General features: G+C 39.2%; 2 protein-coding genes across 2 annotated transcripts; one reads left to right on the top strand and one right to left on the bottom strand.

Moving 5' to 3' along the window:
- Positions 1–1365: 1365 nt before the first annotated feature.
- LOC137731988 (probable protein phosphatase 2C 35) lies at positions 1366–5410 on the top strand. The gene is made up of 5 exons (XM_068471263.1): positions 1366–2990; positions 3836–3967; positions 4446–4663; positions 4746–4806; positions 4945–5410. Exons 1-4 carry the CDS (start codon positions 2073–2075, stop codon positions 4750–4752), a joined length of 1275 nt encoding a protein of 424 aa, XP_068327364.1. The 5' UTR covers positions 1366–2072; the 3' UTR covers positions 4753–4806; positions 4945–5410.
- A 2428-nt stretch (positions 5411–7838) lies between these two features.
- Positions 7839–18436, bottom strand: LOC137731804 (SAC3 family protein B-like). The gene is made up of 19 exons (XM_068471029.1): positions 18226–18436; positions 17692–17775; positions 17331–17429; positions 16958–17056; positions 16158–16391; positions 15685–15762; positions 15401–15478; positions 14796–14963; positions 14129–14359; positions 13786–14042; positions 13428–13528; positions 13099–13314; positions 12462–12689; positions 12292–12383; positions 12126–12219; positions 11261–11353; positions 10330–11183; positions 10130–10244; positions 7839–9685 (listed from the first exon to the last, which is right to left on the bottom strand). Exons 1-19 carry the CDS (start codon positions 18375–18377, stop codon positions 7913–7915), a joined length of 5046 nt encoding a protein of 1681 aa, XP_068327130.1. The 5' UTR covers positions 18378–18436; the 3' UTR covers positions 7839–7912.
- Positions 18437–19418: the final 982 nt, after the last annotated feature.

Raw genomic sequence — 19418 nt, 5'->3', positions numbered from 1 at the left:
AAATACCATTCTATCCCTAAAGACAAAACTAAAGAAAAATAACCAAAATAAAAGTTATGGGCATTATAGTAAATCAAACACAAAACAATTTTGCTATTCATTTTCTCTCCCTCGTAGTCACCCCATTTTTCCTCTCATCTCTTGGGCGTGTATGGCTTTGACCTTGATTAACTGTGTTGTTTTATTTTGTACGTTTTTGTCAGGACTGAAGACGACAAAAATTTACTACCACAACCTCCGACATCCACCCCTACCTCTCCAAACCAAAGACACCCAATGTTCATCACTCCCTCGCCCAACCACCCACCCACCCAGCTACCTGCACCTCTCCTACCACCCCCAATCAAAGACCCAATTAAATCGCTTCCCACCATAAGGATACATCAATTAAGAGACATCATCCAATTAAGCCAATTTGTTTAATTTGAACCATTAAAAACTAGGTTAACGAGTGTCTATAACCTTAGTTCTTCATTATTGATTTTCACAAAAATTCAACTATTTTGTGTATTAAACCAATTTGAGTTCAAACTCAATAGGTTTAAATCATTCAATAAGAATGACAAAAGGTTTCGAGGTTGGAGGGAGGGGGTGTTTTCTTAGAGGGGCATAGATGTGATAATTTGATACATTTCTTTTCACTAATAGGTTGCTTTTCCTCATGTCTTTACATGGACAATTGATCTTCTTTACATAGACAATTCATCTTCTTCCTTATGTCTCACCGTTCTACAACTATAGGATTGGCCCGTGACCACTCTGGTCCCTTATGGCTCCACCCCTGCCATTATGCACACATCACACCAAATTAATAAAAACATAACGGAAAATTTGCACAAAAAAGTGCATAATTTCATTTTTATCGTGTCAATAACAACATTGAGAATAAAAGCATTAGTCTCTAAACTAAAAACTTTAATCAGTTTCTAAACTTGCCACATTGTGAAACAACAATTTTTATTTAATATTCAAATAGAAATGTTAAGGGGGCTCTAAAATGTGACTTTCTATGGATTTTCTCCTACCTCACATTTTAACTTTAATTCCCGTATAAATATTATAAAACGTTGTGATAAAAATATGAGATGACAAAAAATATATAGTGAACTTTACTTTTAAAAGAGTTTCATTAACATTTCTCATAATCAAAACTCTAATTAGTCCAAAGTTGATGAACCAAGCTCAATTTTTTTTCTGACAATGTAGTAATAAATAAATTTTTTATATATTTAGAAATTAAATTACAGAAAGGGACAGTACCTTTTACATGGTTTGGTCGATTTCTTGGGACATGGGTTTCTTTAACACACTCAACCCACCCATGCACACATAGAATATCATTGCCCTCCCTCTCTCTCTTGAAAGAAACCCCATTTCGTCACCATTTTCAGTCACAGAGGGACACAGGGACACGGAAAGACCCCATCTTCTTTGGACTCTTCCTTTCTTAGGGTTTCGTATTTTTTGAATCTTTAAGTTCTTGATCCCTCATCTTTCGCCCTGAAAAGAAAGTAGAATATGTATATTTCCATCTGAAAAACTGCAAAGTCCTCGGTTTTCTGTGTCAATTCCCCGTTGCGCGTGTGATCACAGAAGCATCAAAATGTTTCCACCTTTTTAACTTTTTATTCCCCTTTGCGTAGCTCTGTGGTTTTGTGTTGAACATCGTTTCTGGGTGGCGGATTTTTTTCTCTTCTGAGGAGAATTTTCCCGGAAAGTTCTTTTCTTTCAGGGTGGAAAACAAAACCCACCAGAAATTATCATCTGGGGAAGCTTAATCCTCTGTTGTCACTGCTCCCAGGGATCCATTTTCTCAGTTCATTTGCTTTTAGGGTTTTATTCGTCGTGCCTAAATTCTGGTTCTGAATCATGAGCTCTGCTCAGAGTCACCACATCAAGCCCCACAATGTCGAATCCCAAGACTACCCATTTCGCCATTCGCACCAAGAATTGCGTTTTGGAAGCTGATCGCGCTTGGTTTCTTTCAGGCATTTTCTCAAACACGGGCTGCAATTGGCCTGGAATTGAATTTCTTGGCTCTGTTCATCTCGATTCTTTTCCTTATAGAAGCCATGGGTTGTGTCCATGGCAAGTGTTGCGGCCGGTACCCCCAGTCTTCGGATGGTGATCTACGGGACTTCAGAGATGCTGGTCCGTACAGCGCTCAGAGGAAGAACATACTCTCAGAGAGGTCATTGGAATTCGTCCCTGTTCCTTCACACGATTATCGTTTAGAGTACTCTTTGTTAACGCAGCGCGGCTACTATCCCGACTCGCCGGATAAGGAAAACCAGGATAGTTTCTGTGTTAGAACGCAAGTCCTAGGTAACCCAAATATCCATTTCTTTGGTGTGTTTGATGGGCATGGCCAATTGGGTACCCAGTGTTCTAATTTTGTTAAGGACAGGTTAGTAGAGATACTAGCGAATGATCCCACATTGTCAGCTGACCCTGTGAAAGCTTACAATTCTGCTTTTCTAACGACGAATTATGAGTTGCATAATAGTGAGATTGATGATACTATGAGTGGTACTACGGCGATAACTGTGCTTGTTATTGGGGATACCCTTTATGTCGCAAATGTGGGTGATTCGAGAGCAGTAATTGCAGTGAAAGATGGTAATAGAATTATTGCAGAGGACTTGTCTTCTGACCAAACGCCGTTTAGGAAAGACGAATGTGAGAGAGTGAAGCTGTGTGGGGCCAGAGTTCTGAGTGTTGATCAAGTGGAAGGGCTGAAGGATCCAGATATCCAGTCGTGGGGTGATGAAGAGAGTGAAGGTGGTGATCCTCCAAGGTTGTGGGTTCCAGCAGGGATGTATCCTGGAACTGCGTTTACAAGGAGTGTAGGTGATAGTACAGCTGAGACGATTGGTGTGGTTGCTACTCCAGAGGTGTCAATAGTTAAGCTGACACCTAATCATCTCTTCTTTGTTGTTGCAAGTGATGGAGTTTTCGAGTTTCTCTCAAGCCAAGCTGTGGTTAATATGGTATGTCACTTTGACCATTTATAAACTGCAATAAAGCTATAGTTCCATTATTTGTTATCCTTTTAATTGATGTTCAACTGGTTTTTTCATTGATGCATTGTATTTGATTGTCTCATTATGCTAATACATTGATCTTTTGCTGCTTTTGTTATCTCACTGATAGTTCATCATCTTGTGTGTTGTACAATGACCAAGGAGAACGATTGTTTGTATGCTCTTGTGTTCATATGGTCTATGATAAATTGGGATTTGTTAGCTCTTAAATCCCGACATATAAAAGCAAAAAGTGCGGAAGAAACTTCTATTGCCATCAGAAAATAAGTTGTTATTTGGAGTTCCAGATACGTTGATAAGTTGATTTCAAATATCGTTGTGGAAGAATGTTGATAAAACTTTCTCGTCATTGGTATATCCATTATGGTTGTTGAGTCTGATCTCAATATAAACTAATGGTAGCACTATTGGTTGCTTATTTAGAATCATTAATGTCACGTTGTCGTATCTGTACCAAAGAATATTCCAAAACTAGAAGTTAGCTTGCGTATTTTCCTCTTTAGCATCTATGAACTGCTAGTCTTTTGATCCTTTACAGTTTGCAAGCAGTTAGGGTTTGAGGTACTGCCCTTTTGTATCCATATATCATCTTCTGCCTGTGTAATTGACCAATACATATATGTGGATTTCATCCTGTATCGCTACAGAGTTTTCTGTAAATATGTAATTATTTAGCATCAATGCCACTCCAAAAAGAATAAAAATGTCAAACAGTTTTCTCTTTTTAATTTTTAACATTTCTATTACTATCCTTCCTGCTCACAAATATTAGGACACCATTCTTTATACAGGCGGCAAGATATCCAGATCCTCGAGATGCATGTGCTGCCATTGCTGGAGAATCATACAAATTATGGTTGGAACATGAAAACCGGACAGATGATATAACAATAATCATTGTTCACATCAAAGGCTTGTCCAATGTACGAATTCTGCAAACCTTCTCTTAATTTTGTTACATTTTCTTTAGGCTGATTCCCCTGCTCTGTATGAACTCTCATCAGTAATTATAGTGGTATGCTGTAAGATTCTTGGGTGTGGGATATGTTGTCCCTAGGGCTTCCATAATTAGGTTGTACCTTGTTTCTGTTTGGTTTCTATAGAAAAGTTGCACGTTTTAAGCGGTTAATTTTTTATCATATGATTTAGCAGGGTGACATCCGACACTAGATAACATATGCCCATGCCCAGAAGAGGATTTAAATTTACAACTAGCTTGATGATATTATCTATAATATGAAGGAATAGAGGAATATGAGCAATCATGTTACACTCCTATCATATTGCTGCTATTTCACATGACACATGCATAATCTGATATTAGCTATAGAGGGCGTTGTTTTCCGATGTACACTTTCAACTGATGGCTCGTTTACCAACTTTATATTGTGCGTGCTACAGTCTGCTGCTGGTGCTACAGATGAAGCAAGTGGGGCCAATAATAGGCCAGCAACACGAGTGAGAAAAACTTCAGAGTCATCTGTTACCACTGGGTCGGAAGTTTACCGCTCTGTGAGAAGTGATTCCTCAGAAGTAGAGTCTTGTCAGCTTGTGCTTTCGATGAGTCGAAGCCCAGCTATTGTTGTTCCATCTCCTTCATGTCAGAGATCTTTGAGTTGGTATGTCTGTTAAGCTCTCGTATATCATTTTATGACTATCATTCTATCAACTATCCATTTATGTTGCCTCCATTGACTGCAGTGGTTGAACTGAAGGGAATTGACGGAGCTGCCACACGCCCCCTTGTTATTTTTCTCAAGTGGTACTTCTTTACACGATGTTCCCTTGGGTCCTTTTATATCTGATACAATCCCAATTAAGTTGATTGTAACAAGCTTATTTTTGGAGAGTAAACCAATGCCTTTGTTCAAATACCTGACTCAACTTTTTCTGTTTGCAGGATGTGGGTTGGTGGTGCATTCAGCCGTTAGCAGAAGTATTGGTTCTGCAAATAGAAGAAGTTCCCCTGAACGCTAATCTCTGATCTCTAGGTTCCGTTGCTAATCTCACTAATGACACAGTTTCTGACCTATATGATATGCCTGGAGAACATTTCTCCTTCTGCTAATCCAAGAATGTAGAGAGGGAGGAAATGAGATTTGATATAGGAGGCACATACAGGAGATTCCTTTACACGAAATTCAGGGTGAACATTTCACGCACTCTTGTAAAATCTTTAGCTTCCGTTGTAATTCGTCATATCCTAAAACTGATGATTAGTAGATGTAACATATTGTGTGTTCCTCTCTCTCGCTCTCGCTCTGTGTGTAATATGATTTCCTATTGAGAATATGAATTCGATTCTTAACTGATTCAGGCATGACATACTTGTGAGCAATATATTGCGTTTTCTATAACGCTGATTCTCTCCCTATCTATTCCCTTCCCTCACAATTCCTTTTTTTGTCTCTGTAAAAAATCAATATAAGGTGTTGACGTGATTTAATCGTAACCGTTTAAAATAGAAGGAAAGCGAAGGGAAGGTAAGAGAATCCTACTCTTCCTATTATAGCGTTTCAGATTCGAATCTTGTTTAATTTTGTTAAAGATGAGAAGACGTGTGATGTTATTTGGATGATGATTTTTTGAGCAATAATGTTGGGTATTGGATTCAATAATGTGATGACGGTATGAGATTGTTTGAATGTGGCGCCTTTTTCATGTTGTTTATTTCCCCATCAAGTGACCGAACCTTCAGTGCAAGAGTGGCCTACATGCCTTCACCTTTCGTGGTGGACTTTAAGTCTTACCCTAGCCAGTAGCCATACCTACTGGTATCACGACAGGTGAGGTAGTTGAGGTAAATGACAAAAAACTACTTGTATCACGATATTTTCATTCTTCATTTTTTTAAATTGACAATATCATACCTTATCTTACGAATTTGTGCTAATGTTAGACCTTCATCAGTTTTTTCTGTTAATTTCTTTGTTAAATGCTGACGTGATACGAGATCCACTCACTAATCCAACTCGATTAAAAAAAAATAAAATATATTTTTAATAATAAAATATTCAAAAATTAAAAATTAAAAAACTGAAAAAAAATAAAAAATGGCCAGGGATCTGGCCTTCCCTTTCCTCCACCTGCACCCACCCTTTTTCTTCTTCTCTTTGATAGCCACCAAACCCTTCCCCATCCCCTCAACCTTCCACCACCGTCTCTCTCTCTCCTCTCTCTGAGATGCAGTCTCCCTCCTCCGTCCCTTTCCCCACTCGCACTCATCCTTCCCTCACCACCACTTCCCAAACCGACCTATCCCTCCCCTAGTCCCTCCATACCCAATCTTCCTTCACCACCTGCACTCGATGCTTAGCTCGCCGCTGGGAAGCTCGATCCAGAGGAATCGAATCTCGTTGAAATTCTTCAAGACTTGGGTCAGGGAGGTGGGTGACGCCGGATTGGTTGAGGCTGTTGTTATCGGCTGCAGAGGAATATGGGTCATCGACGGAACTGGCCTAGCGCTTGCAAAGGCAGACCACAACTCCATCCCTTTCTTCTCCAATGAAACCACCAACCCAGTCCTTGTCTCTGGCTACCCCACCTCAACCTCTCTCTGCTTCAGCGAATGTTATTCCCATCTCCAACGAAACCCAACGTCTCTCGTATGGACCTCAGCATCCCATCTTCCAATATATCGATCTCCTCATCATCTCACCCCCTCCATCTGAAAAATCTGAAGCTGCCGCCCGCTATCCTGAGATGCGAGGCCATCCCCTGCGACAAACTCGAAGTCGCCTTCCAGGCCGTCAAGATTTAGATCGCCGATCAAGTAGTTTTGCCGGTTGAAAACTCCCTCGATGGGGACACAGAGGTCTGCAATTTGACGAACCTCAAGGAATGGTTGGGGCTGCACCGCGCCGTTTTGGAGGGAGGGAAGGTGAACAAAATTAGGGAGATCTTGTTGAAGACAAGTATGAGGAGGAGTCAGGGTGGGATCTGGGTTTGGGTTGGGGGAAGACGGGAGAAGATAAAGACGAGAGAGAACGGTTGGTGCGGGTGGGGGAAAGGGAAGGCCGGATCCCTTAGGCCATTTTTTAATTTTTTTTAGTTTTTTAATTTTTAATTTTTAATTTTTTTAATTTGTTTAATTTTTGAATATTTAATTATTAAAAATATATTTAATTATTTTTTAATCCAGTTGGTTTAGTGAGTGGTACCCGTCTCTAGCCACGTTAGCATTTAACAGAGATATTAACAGAAAAACTGACGGAGGTTTGACATTAGCACAAATTTGTAAGATGAGGTACGACATTATCAATTTTAAAATATGAGGTATGAAAGTGTCATGACACGAATAATTGAGGTAATTCCAAATTATAATATGCTATGATGTATCTTATAGATCGGGTTTTTTCTGGACAGATATTGGTTATTGAATTATTTATCAGGGCATTAACGGCTAGAAACAATAGTATATAAGATACACCAGGGCATACTAAAAAATCACAACTCCTTTGTTTATTAGTGTTGTGAAAACATTGCCAGCCAATTACTGGAAACAAGTGCTCCATCATGGTGCCGTTCAACGCAGAGCACCTTCTTTTTTGGGGACCCGCGGCCAAAGAAAGAAAAAGATTGAAGTCTAGGTTCAAGCACGCGTTTGTTGTCTTTGTAGATTCGATGAATGTAAACCAAGAAGAAAGCAAAAAAAAAATGCTAGGATCAGTCGTGCATCAAATCATGATGCAATCTTTTTATGAGAGCGGATTGGCTATGTTGTACAAAACCATCAACGGCTAAGACCGTGTCAGGCGTGGTGGATGTGGTCTACTGTCATCCGTGGTTGAAAGATGGAAATCTAACGGTTATATTTCAAGTAAATTAACTCAAGTCGTTTGAAAATTCGTACATAAATCGTTAGAAAATTAGAAATAAATGGACAGCTTCTCGTCTATCACATTCTGTAACATGTTACACTGTTCTAGCAATGTGCTTAATTTTTCAGCTCCCTTGGTCGCTTCTCCAGTCACCACCATTTCTCTGCCAGCATTCTCCAACCTCCCATTTTCGTGGGATACGTTTTCTATTTCTGCTTCACCATCGTGCGCTAAACTTCGTTCATCCTCCATCCAGTCATTTGCATTCAGGGTCTCGTGGATTTCACCATCAGATGTTTCACGAAGAGCTAGACCCGATTCTAGCAAGGGCCGCCCTCTATGGGATGAAGGAGGGCCGCACCCAACTTCGATGACTTCATCCAGAGTCGGCTGATTAAGGTAAGAGGGCGAAGGTCCGGTATCTTCAAGCCCCAACTTACCCAGGTTCCCAGAAACTGTGTTAAGACGAGGACTTTCCAAGACATAAGCTGAAGAGAATGCCCCATTGGCTAAACCCATTAACCGCCAGTTGAAAATTCGTCGGAAGATGATAACCCAATTCGGAACTATATAGCAGCACGAGTCATGGCGCTCAAGTCGGCAGCTTCTTTGTAGCATAACATGTGCCTCTTTTATAGCAAGTGCAGGTCCCATCATCTTACTTGAATGCGTCAGGTATTCAATCAAGCCATTTTCAAGTTCATCTCTCAGGTTTTCAATCTCATTTCCTGCATTACATCTGGGTAGCCACGAAATACTGTCGGGAAACGTTGGAAGTCTACAATCCCCTAGAGCCGACATTAGTGATTCAACTTTTTCCGACGAGCTCCATCCTACAATTGGCAGGCACCAATTGACAAACCTGTACTCATCACTGAACTCCTCTAGCAAAGCAATCTCGGGGCAAGGCCAACTGGATGGATTTGATTCCACAGCAGCAGCAATTTTCTTCTGTGACCAATCCAAGGCTTTGTTGAAGGCAAGGATACAGTTGTCTGGACCTACTTCATAATCTTTCATTTTGTCTAGTGGCTCCAATGAAGAATTCAAGTAGGTAAGAATGAGTTCGCGTGTTTTCACATGATGAAGAATGGGTTGAAGGGGCGATTCACTTGCAAGCCATCGTAGCCCTTCCCTAAGTCGGTTGTCACTGAAAAACCCATCCCATTGGTTTTCAACAAGCGGGACAACATGAAAGCTGCTTATTCGTGACTTATCCAAGTCATGGAGACCCAAATTATCGACAATAGTGGAGTCATCAACATTGTTCTTGTATGAGCCACTTAAGATCAGAAGGGGCAAACAGGAACCGTAAGGTATCGACATCAGAAGATTACGAAGGCGGTCTTTTTGCAATTTCCAAGGGATGCTTTCAGATGTAAGAAACAAAATAGCACTTGCACCGGATACACTTTCACTTGGATTATCAGAACTTGCATCCTTGACCACAGACAAACAGCAGTTCAGATCTGAACCAGATTGGTCACGAACCCATTTCTTCCATATTGAGACACCAGGGGATGAAATTACAAGATCCTCATCATCATCGTCCACATCATTTGCCGAAGGCATGAGCTTTGAAAGCAACCAGGGGGCTACTCCTGAGACATGGCTCCTCTGCCCCAGTTCATCACCTTCTAGATTGTTCATCTGAGAACATACAACAGTTTTCCAGCATAGGCATCTAGCATCCGGGTTTCTTCTGCCTAGTATATCTGCTATTACATCTGAAACATTAAGTCTTGACCATGACTGACCATGCTTTTTATATCTCTCCCTCAAAACGAGATCAATGTCAAACTCGCCAGAAGTGCTTGGTTGCTACAAAATGAAACAAAACGATTTAGGCTGAGATAAATAATCACTTAGATTTCTTCCCAGCAAATAAACCATGTTCCAACAGATGTAAAAACAATTCTCCTATAGGAACCAATGCTTCAATAAGTCAGAAAAGAACATTATGGGACAAGAAATCCAATAAGACAGCAGTACACAAAGAAACAATCTCTAAAACCAAAATTTTAGTTATCCTTCCATTGACGAAACTATTGAAACATACTTGAACCCACAACAATCACCCAACTACAGCTTCACAAGCGGCATGAACAAGAAAAGAAAGGAAATCTCTAAAATCTGAATTACTTAAGCTCACAAAGAAGGAAATTTACTGTCTTCTTAAACTATCATCTTCTAAGCACAAACAAAAACAAAGTGGCACAATAAAGCACACGGGCATATTAGCTTCAAAAAATTGAAAAAGCTTACATCTCTCTTGAGTTGAATTGGTGGCCCCAATGATAAAGAATTCAATGCAGCATTTGCTGCTAACTGCTTTTTCTCTCGCAGTGCTCTTAGCTTCAGAGAACGTCGCTTCCATAATCTGATGAGGAAAAAAGTGGGAACATGAAGGTACTGGATAACAATAGCTTCAACATACAGCCAAATAACTACAACACGCTAAATACCTTAGCATCAATTTGAGTTTTGCCTCCTCAATTTCTTCCTGTTGAGAATTCGCCATAACATCAATGTTTTCATCTACCTGATGGAGGTCTGGAATTTCCTCGTCTTCCAACTTATCGGTGACCATATTTTGGAAAACTGGATATTCCATACTGGAACTATATGTACCAACAGATGATCTCTCTTGTACAGCTTTTTTTGACTCAATTTGCAATGGCATTTGTTCCATTCCAGAATGCATGCGTCCCTCTGGAGAGTTACTAAAAAGAGCATCATAGTTTGGCTTCTCCATGGTATCAACTTTATCAGGCTGGGGTGTAAATGATGAGAAAGCCCACGAGGAAGGAGACACAGCAGATGCCCTACGGGGACCTTCACTGTATTGACGAAAAATTGGTGTTTGAATCGTTTGCTGCTTTTGTCTGACATCTTCTGGAGATGAAAAAATTGGTGCTTGAATCATTTGCTTCTTTTGTCTGATATCTTTTGGGGATGAAACATCTTCAAAATTAGGCCTTTTTTCATCAACTTCACTAACAGATTTTGTTACTTCAATGGCTGGGACATGACGAGCAGGACTTTCCTTTTCAACATATGAAATATTTTTTGGTTCAGGCTTCTTTGTCTTAGTCATCAGAATTTCTTTTGTTGCTTCAGAAGACAAGGATATGACTTGACTAGAACCCAAAACATCCTCGACTATCCTTCTTGACTTTTTCATATCGACCAGTTTAGAACACTTGGTAGGATAATCCTCATCAACATTGAGAAATGGGCCTTCCTTCACTATATATGGCTCTTGGAATGACTTTATTGCAAACCCGTGATACTCTGAAAGGCTTTCAATTTCATCTTCCTAATTTCAACCATCAAAGAAGAAGCATAAGATAAGTAAAAATGGTTCATCCTTCCCCTGTACCAAAGCATACATACCTCCATTGCCAGCCACTTGGCAGCATCCGCAATAGGGAGACCTTGGTTATTCTGGAGACCTGCATGTATAGAAGCAAGTGCCTGGGTTCGTAACTGGTCAAAACAGCAAAGAATGTTAGTTATATGTACCAGCATACAAATCTAACATCAGCAGGAACAAGTAAAATACATGAGCTGAAGATTAGCGGTTTATTATGGCGTTACAAGAGACCCTATGGCCGAATCTTACTGCCTTGGGTCTTTATGTATGACTATCATTAGAGCCTAGGCCCTAGACACTGCAAAGCAGTGCTGTGAAGGAGGAAGAGAGAAGAAAACACAGTAACCATGCTTTAATCAAGTTCAACCTAAACTTCTAAGTCTTCTATTCACAAAAGATTTTCATCTGAGTACAATGAGATTGATTCGCAACTTCTTCCCTTCTTTACATAAGAAAAGCTACCAAGCAAAAATCTTAAACACTTCACCTCAAAGAAACCACTTAGAAAACCCTAGGTAAACCGTATTCTAAAAATAATCTATATTTAGCAAAAAAGTACAACTCTACAATAGCATAAGAATAATGGAGACTTCAAATTCTTTTAAGCCTACACTCTTGATGACACTTTGTTCAAAATAATGTTCACAACATTTCCCTTGAATGTCACAGATAGAGCAGCTGGAAGGGAAAAAACAAAATCTTTATTATGTTTCCATCTATCTAGCTCATCAAGTTTCTAAAATCACAGCGCATACTGCATTTTACAGTACTTGCTACCTTAGCACTGTATGCTTTGCTGGTAGATAGAGCAGTCTTGTTTATTTTTTGTGGGGTCAAAGATCCCCATTTTGAAGCAATACCACAAACTAAGAAATTTAATCACACCTTTGAGAAGTGAGCATGCATTAGGCAAGCTTGGAGGTAACTTGCTTTCCTCGCAAGTCGAAAGAAAGCTATAAAATTACCAGTTCTGCAAGCTCTGCAAGAGGAAATCAATTTATATTAAAATTCAGTTTACACCAAAATCAGAAAATACATTTGAAGTGATTACCTAGCTACATCACGCGCAAATAGCACCTCTGAAGTTTGTCTTATTTCTGGAGTCATCTTTGCAAGATCAAGTGAGAGCTCTGCAGGTTCAACCTAGCAGGAATCCCGAAAACTTTAGACAACAACAAAATGAACCGAGTACAACAGTGTGACTACTGCAGGAGACCTTACCATGTACCCAGGATGCTTGTCCAGCTTGAGAAGGGCATAGTAACCTCGAAACTCTTTTTCTGTAGGAATGTTTATTCCTTTCTTTCTGTGATCATCATACAATTGGAACAATTCAACAGATGTTTTATTCATCTGTTCGATATTGAGGTGTGCATCAAATCCCTCAGAAAAGCCCTCTCCTCTTGAGTATTCACATAATTCATGCATGACAATTATGTGAAGTCTTATCTGAAACTCAATGCATAACAATCAGTGCTTTGTACTTATCACCAACCAAATGCATATCCTTGAAGAAGAAGAAAAAATGCTGAGATAGTATGTATGTGAAATACGTAGAAAGGTAAAGAGGAGTTTCCGAGTTACTTATCAAAACAAAGAGAAAAAAACATGAGTACATAAGAATAATTTAACCAGCCATTTTTATACAGCTTGGAACTAGACGATGAAAAGGACCTCAGAAAACTATTAGGAAGAGCCCATAAGAATAAGATAATTTCGCTATCCCATCATCCTCACTCCTTTCATAATAAAAACATGTCCACACATTTTGTTCACAGTTAATGTTGATAATTACAAGTTATGTTAAAGCAATAGCATATCAGCAAACAGGAAGAAAAGTATAGAGGAGAGGACTCACCATTTGCTCCAGCATAGTAATAGCCTCTTGGTTAAAAATGTGCTGCATTCTCAAGTCCATTCGAATTGCTCGCATTCGATCCCATAGGAAGTTGTATATGCTAAGAAACCCATCATTGTACGGCTTATCAAGCAAATTGAGCAAATAATCAATTGTCCTCTGCAGGATCCGCATTGGTCGTATCAGGTTTGCATCTCGCTCAGCTGTTCTGTTATACTGTATACAAATGACATTGAACATCCATCATGCTTCATCTTATTAATGAAGTAGTTTCTTGAAGAGGGCGGAGGTGCGTGTGGGTGGGGGTGAGGAGATAGCACAACGAATACCTTTTTAACAGCAAGGGACATGCTGGTTTGATTTCTATCCCCATCCAAGCGCTCATATTGATCAAGATCCCCTTTCCTTTCTCGTTCTGCCCTTTCTGACTCTGAAATATTAAGGAAAACTTAGTCAGATTAAAGGACTGAATGTCTCATACTCTTCTAGCACAAAAGAAGAAAGCAACAGATAAATTACTAAAAATGGAGCGTTAATCTTTCATTGATATTTCCTCACTTATGGACCCTCGATATTTTGGTCGATACTATCGGCCATCTGTCCTACTTTCTTCCACATTTTATCAAGTGGTCATGCTAGAGGCATAAAGAGCCATAGATAATTGTGTATCATGGTTGAGAGGCATACTAGGACACATATCCGGGCACAACCCAATAATGATACCAGACGACTCCACGCCTTCATCCTCAGGTAACGCATTGCCATCAGTACCATCCATAGCCAGTTCGGTAGATTTATATGCAGCTAATTTGTTCCTCTCAACATTAGATAGCTCATGTCTATATGCAGAAACCCCTGGCTCTACAATATCAGGATTGTTTTGTGGAGTTTTACTTAATTCAACCTTGAACCGGGCTAACCGCTTAGCTTTGGCTTGCATTTCTCTGCAAATGACATCAGGAAAAATACTTTAGTAAACCTCAAGCTTGAGTAAGCATGTAGAAAAAAACCAACACACCTAAAATTTTACCGTTCAGTACCATCTTGAGTGGCATAAGAGTTTCCGTGAAACACTTGATCCTCGGGAAGTAAAGGAGGTGACCTTGTTCTTTTGGCCACCGGGTCGCTGGTCAAATTTCTTGCAGCAGCTTCAGAAATAGTATTACTTGCAGATTGCAAAGACTTTTTGTGTACCCGAGAATCAGGAGTACTAAAACTGGTATTTGATCTACTATTGAACCCAATAGGAGATACAGAAGGCCTGGAAAAGGTCATATGAGATTCACTCAGAATATTCCCACCTTGTTTCTGGGGATGCAAACAGCCATATGCCATAAAAATGCCATTAAGAATAACAGATTTAAGTGGACAAATTCCATTAAACTTCTCTTTTTCCAAACCTAAAGATCCACTTTCACTTTACAGTAAACAACTGCTTGGATAAACTTTGCAATGAAACTGTCCCATTTATATAGAAGAAGATAAGAACTCCTCTATTTCTCCCCTTATGCACTTCACATGAATCTTAATCCTTTTTGTATGCCCAGACTACAGATAGTAGATCCCAATTGTCTTCACAAATCTTAAAAATTTTAAGTGTCTACTAATATATGTTAATTTAAGTTTTATAGTCATCTCGAGGAAAATGTGAATTTTCTTGGACAACTTCATTAGTCGTAACTAGTAAAAGTGGGAACCTTGTTCTTTTCGGGACTTGACCATTGTCATGTTTCAGAGGAAAATTTCTACCAGTACCATAAGGCCCATCAAAAGGTGATACTAGAGAAGGTTCTTGAGGAGCCCGCAATGCAGCATGATCAAGTAACTCCCGACAACTATCCACTTCAGAAGAGGGAAATGCATGCCTATATACAAAACAACAGCCTGTTCAAAGAGAGATCACTACGAGAAAAAAACTGCGATAGAATAAAGTTATCTTACAGACTAAAGCCATGTTTAAAAGAAACACACAAAAGGAAACCATGCATATCATCTTGGATAAAAAAATGAAGCACATACCTATATAAGAAAAAAAATATGTTCACAGGGAAAATATTTTAATTTTCTATGTTGATCCCATAGCAATGAGCAGACATGCAAACATAAAGGGACCAGTATTTTTGGAGATAATGTAGCTGAACTATTATGTGCTCACCCAGAACACAGTTTCCCAAATACTGTACATGACAGTGTTACAATAGCATAGAAAAGATGGTTTTCATCAGAACATTAACAGTTTAATTGTCACCGAATCATCTCACACTCAAACAAGCACACACAAAGAGTTGAACTTAGAACTTACTCTTCAATTCCAACAGAAGGATGCAAATCCTCATAAGAGACCAAGGGAGGCGATCGTATTCTTGGAGAAACTAAGCGACTGCATATATTTACAAACAAATCTAAGTGGCTATAGGATTAAGTAAATTAAACCAGAACTAATAAGGCCAAAAAACAAAGCAGTCTTTCAAGGAGCATATCCTCATGGAAACTTTTCAACCTCAAACAAAAGATTAACAGTTTAAATGTCACCGAATCACTTCACACTCAAACACGCACGCACAAAAAGTTGAACTCAGAACTTACTCTTCAACTCCAACAGAAGGATGCAAATCCTCATAAGAGACCAAGGGAGGTGATCGTATTCTCGGAGTAACTAAGTGACTGCACATAGTTACATGCAAATCTTAGTGACTATAGGATTAAGCAAATTAAAGCAGAACTAACAAGGCCAAAAACCAAAGCAATCTTTCAAGGAACATATCCTCATGGAAACTATTCAACCTCAAGTCGAAAAAGTAAAGAAAACATATTAACCTCATTATGAATCAATAACCAAGCATAGAGCCATAGATCATAGCACTAAAGTTGATAAACTGACCCAAATTAAAGGTTGCGGTCATGTTATACAGTTTTACTCACACAAAAGTGAGCACACTTCCAACAGCTAGAGTCACTAGGTTGACATAGTGCAATTAATAATGTAAATAAGTGCAAACTCATCAACATCAATTACAGAGAACAAAATGACAAAACTAACAAGAAAGAAAGCACTTAACCTTCTAGGGACACCTTGAGTGGAATTTCTGAAATTGACATCTTTAGACAGAAAGGGAGGCGATCTGATCTCTTTAGTGTCTTGGAATCTGGACACCTTGGCAGTAACACTAGTTCCAGAATTACGAGAAACAACAAATGATGTGACGGCAGATGTCCTTTGATGAGCCTGGGTATCATAATTCTTAAAGGAGGATCCCTGCCCACCATCCCAAGTAGGATGAGAATCTGTGGACCTGGATGCAAAAGAATAGCTATCAGTATGAGTTATCACATATATGATTTAAAAGGATCAGTGACCAATCAAAATAATACGCAAGGGTCACATCAAACAGAAATGACTTACATGCAAACAAATGCATACATGAAAATGCAAAGCACAGAATCAATGTTGCTACTGCTAAACATAAAGGTCTGTACATGTAACAGAAAAGTATACACAACGACCATAATATGCAGAGGACACTGGTTTGATAAAGTTAAAAATATCTAAACAACCAATAGTATATCTTTCAGAAGAAACGAAGAAAGAAAACTAATATTTTGTAAACTGTTATAGTCAAAACGTGCAACACATATATCCAGCTCCTTAGTTTAAAGCCACAATAAATTTATAGGTTGGGGTTTGTCTTTACACATTGACCACAAATATAAATTGCGGACAAGCCTCAAGCGCTCAGTTCTCCAAGACCACATGCCAAAATTACTCACCAAGGGGTAGAAGAGATGCTAAATGTAATTGGTTTTCTCAAATCATCTTAAACACAGAATACTGAATGTACAATTACAGGGGTTGTTGTACCTATGGACTCCTGCAGATGGGTAAGAATGACTTGCAGCAGGACGAGCTCTTTCAAAGGCCAAATGAGGTGAATGCAGCTGCCCAGGAGCTTCAGGCCCCCTATGTTGAAATAAAAATCAATAAGTTTTTCATACATAACGAAACCCAAATGCTCAATGGCTATTCAATCACAGGTGTTTATGCATAACTCAGGCACATTCATGCATCAATAATATATCACAGCACTATATTCTTCTCTAACGTGTCATAAATTAAACATGTGCCACAAGAATGTGATCGCATTGAGACAGATACACACGGAAAAAAACATAAAACACTAAGTGAAACACAAAATAAGGAATTTAGACGTTTAATTTACAAGGGTTGTCCTTACCCATGGACTCCTGCAGAAGGGTAAGGTTGACTCGCAGCAGGAAGAACTCTTCCAAAGCCTAAAGGAGGAGAATACAGCTGCCCTGGAGCTTCAGGCCCCCTATGTTCAAATAAACCAATAAGTTTTTACCAAAGCCAAATGCTCGATGACCATTCAATCACAGGTTTTTATGCGGGACTCAGCACACTCATACATCAATGATATATCACAGCACCATATGTTTCTATGACATATACATTAAACATACACCAAATAATTTTGTGATCGCATTGGGACTGATAACAAAGACAGAAATCATATAACACCAATTGAAACACTTTTAAGGAATTTAAAAGTTTACAGTTCTTGGTGTTGTCATTACCTACGGACTCCTTCAGACGGGTAAGGATGACTCGCAGCAGAACGAGCTCTTTCAAAGGCCAAAGGACGTAGAGCTTCAGGCCCCCTATGTTCAAATAAAACCAATAAGTTTTTAATACATGACCGAACCCAAATGCTCAATGGCTATAATTCAATCACGGGTTTTTAATATGCTAATTAAATTAATCCAGACTTGCACATGACCCATAAACCCATACAAGATATGCAGATTTAGAAAGCTGACAATGAGCTATTGTTATAGAATTTGATTAAAAAAAAAAAAAAAAAAAAAAGAATTCGAATTCGATCACGAATACATTCTTCCACTCATACATAATTGAGGACAAAATTCTTCGCATTTATCCAAATTTCTGTAGTATGCTTAAACACAGAAAAGGGAAATTTAATATCTGAAATTCTTAGAGAGGAGAAAACACAAAATAAAAAAATAAAATAGAATGATACTTTGAATTAGTTTCAACTATCCAAAAGAAACCCATGTGAGGAGCAATTAAGAAAAATTGAGAGAGCGAACCTGGACGGAGAACGCAGCGGAGCAGCGTCGGAAAAAGGAGGGTTGGTCGGCGGAGAAGGCGAAGGCGGCCGACCGCTGCCGAAGTTTCCGAATAGTGGCCGCGATCCCGGCGGTCCTGTTGGTCCTGACGCCTTGCTAAATCCCGGGTACATTGTGTGTTCAGAGTGTGCCTTCTTGCTGATGGTTTGCTCTCTTTCCTTTGTTTCAGACTTTTGAAAGTTTTGAGCTTTGAAAGCTTGAAACGCGAAGGGATGATTTGGGTCTTAATGGCCCAGATCCAAGCCGGACTCAGACCCATTTGCGACTATTGGGCCGCATCACATCACCACTCCAAATGATTGAGGAAGTGCACATTTAAGTTAGGGTTATTTTATACGGATATAACTTGGCTCGTGAAAGAATTAGCAGCATCCCTTGCTGATGATCAATCAAAGCTAAAAACATGTCAAAGTTGTAATTAAAAAATTTATAATTTGGACACATGTTTAGTCGTGATTGGTGATGAGCAGTTCCTGTTCATTTTATACACACCCCACAATTTTATGAAAAACCCCACATTACAAAACTTTCTAAAAAAATTCAGCTTTGTCTTGATAGAAAAAAATATATAAATAAAATTCCAGCTTTGTCCCTCATTCTTTTGGAGCAACCCCATATCACCACTCCAAAAACCAAAAGGCACGTTTGGCAGTCCCAATTCGACAATCAAGTATTGGCTCATTTAGATGTACTTTTAAAATGACTAGAATCGCTTTTAGATAAAATGTTTTCTTTGGTTCTAGGAAGCACCTTAAGTGCTTTTCCATAATTTACTTGCATTTTTACTAAGGATTGGTTCTAAAAACATTTTCACCAAAAATTCTTTCAGTTATTTTAAAAACACATTCAAACGAGCTCTATATTTGATTACCTCAATAAACATTGGTCGGAAACTCTCATTTCATTGGTTACAATCCAACACCTCGACTCACCAACCCGGATACTCCTTTACCTTTATCACCTTCGTTGTCGAAGTCGTCGTCCCGCATAGGCGGTGTGGCCCCTCTTTGTCTCTATCTCTCTGAAAAAACATAAAATAAATAAATAAATAAATAAAAAAGCGAGACATTTCTTCTAGAGTATCAAATGCAAATGCGAGAGAGAGAGAGAGAGAGAGAGAGCGAGAGAGAGAGAGAGAGAGAGAGAGAGTTACG

The sequence above is a fragment of the Pyrus communis genome, chromosome 4 (genome assembly GCF_963583255.1).
Source record: "Pyrus communis chromosome 4, drPyrComm1.1, whole genome shotgun sequence".
Lineage (NCBI taxonomy): Eukaryota > Viridiplantae > Streptophyta > Magnoliopsida > Rosales > Rosaceae > Pyrus > Pyrus communis.
The sequence above is the reverse complement of the archived record's forward strand: the minus strand, read 5'-3'. Positions and strand labels throughout refer to the sequence as shown.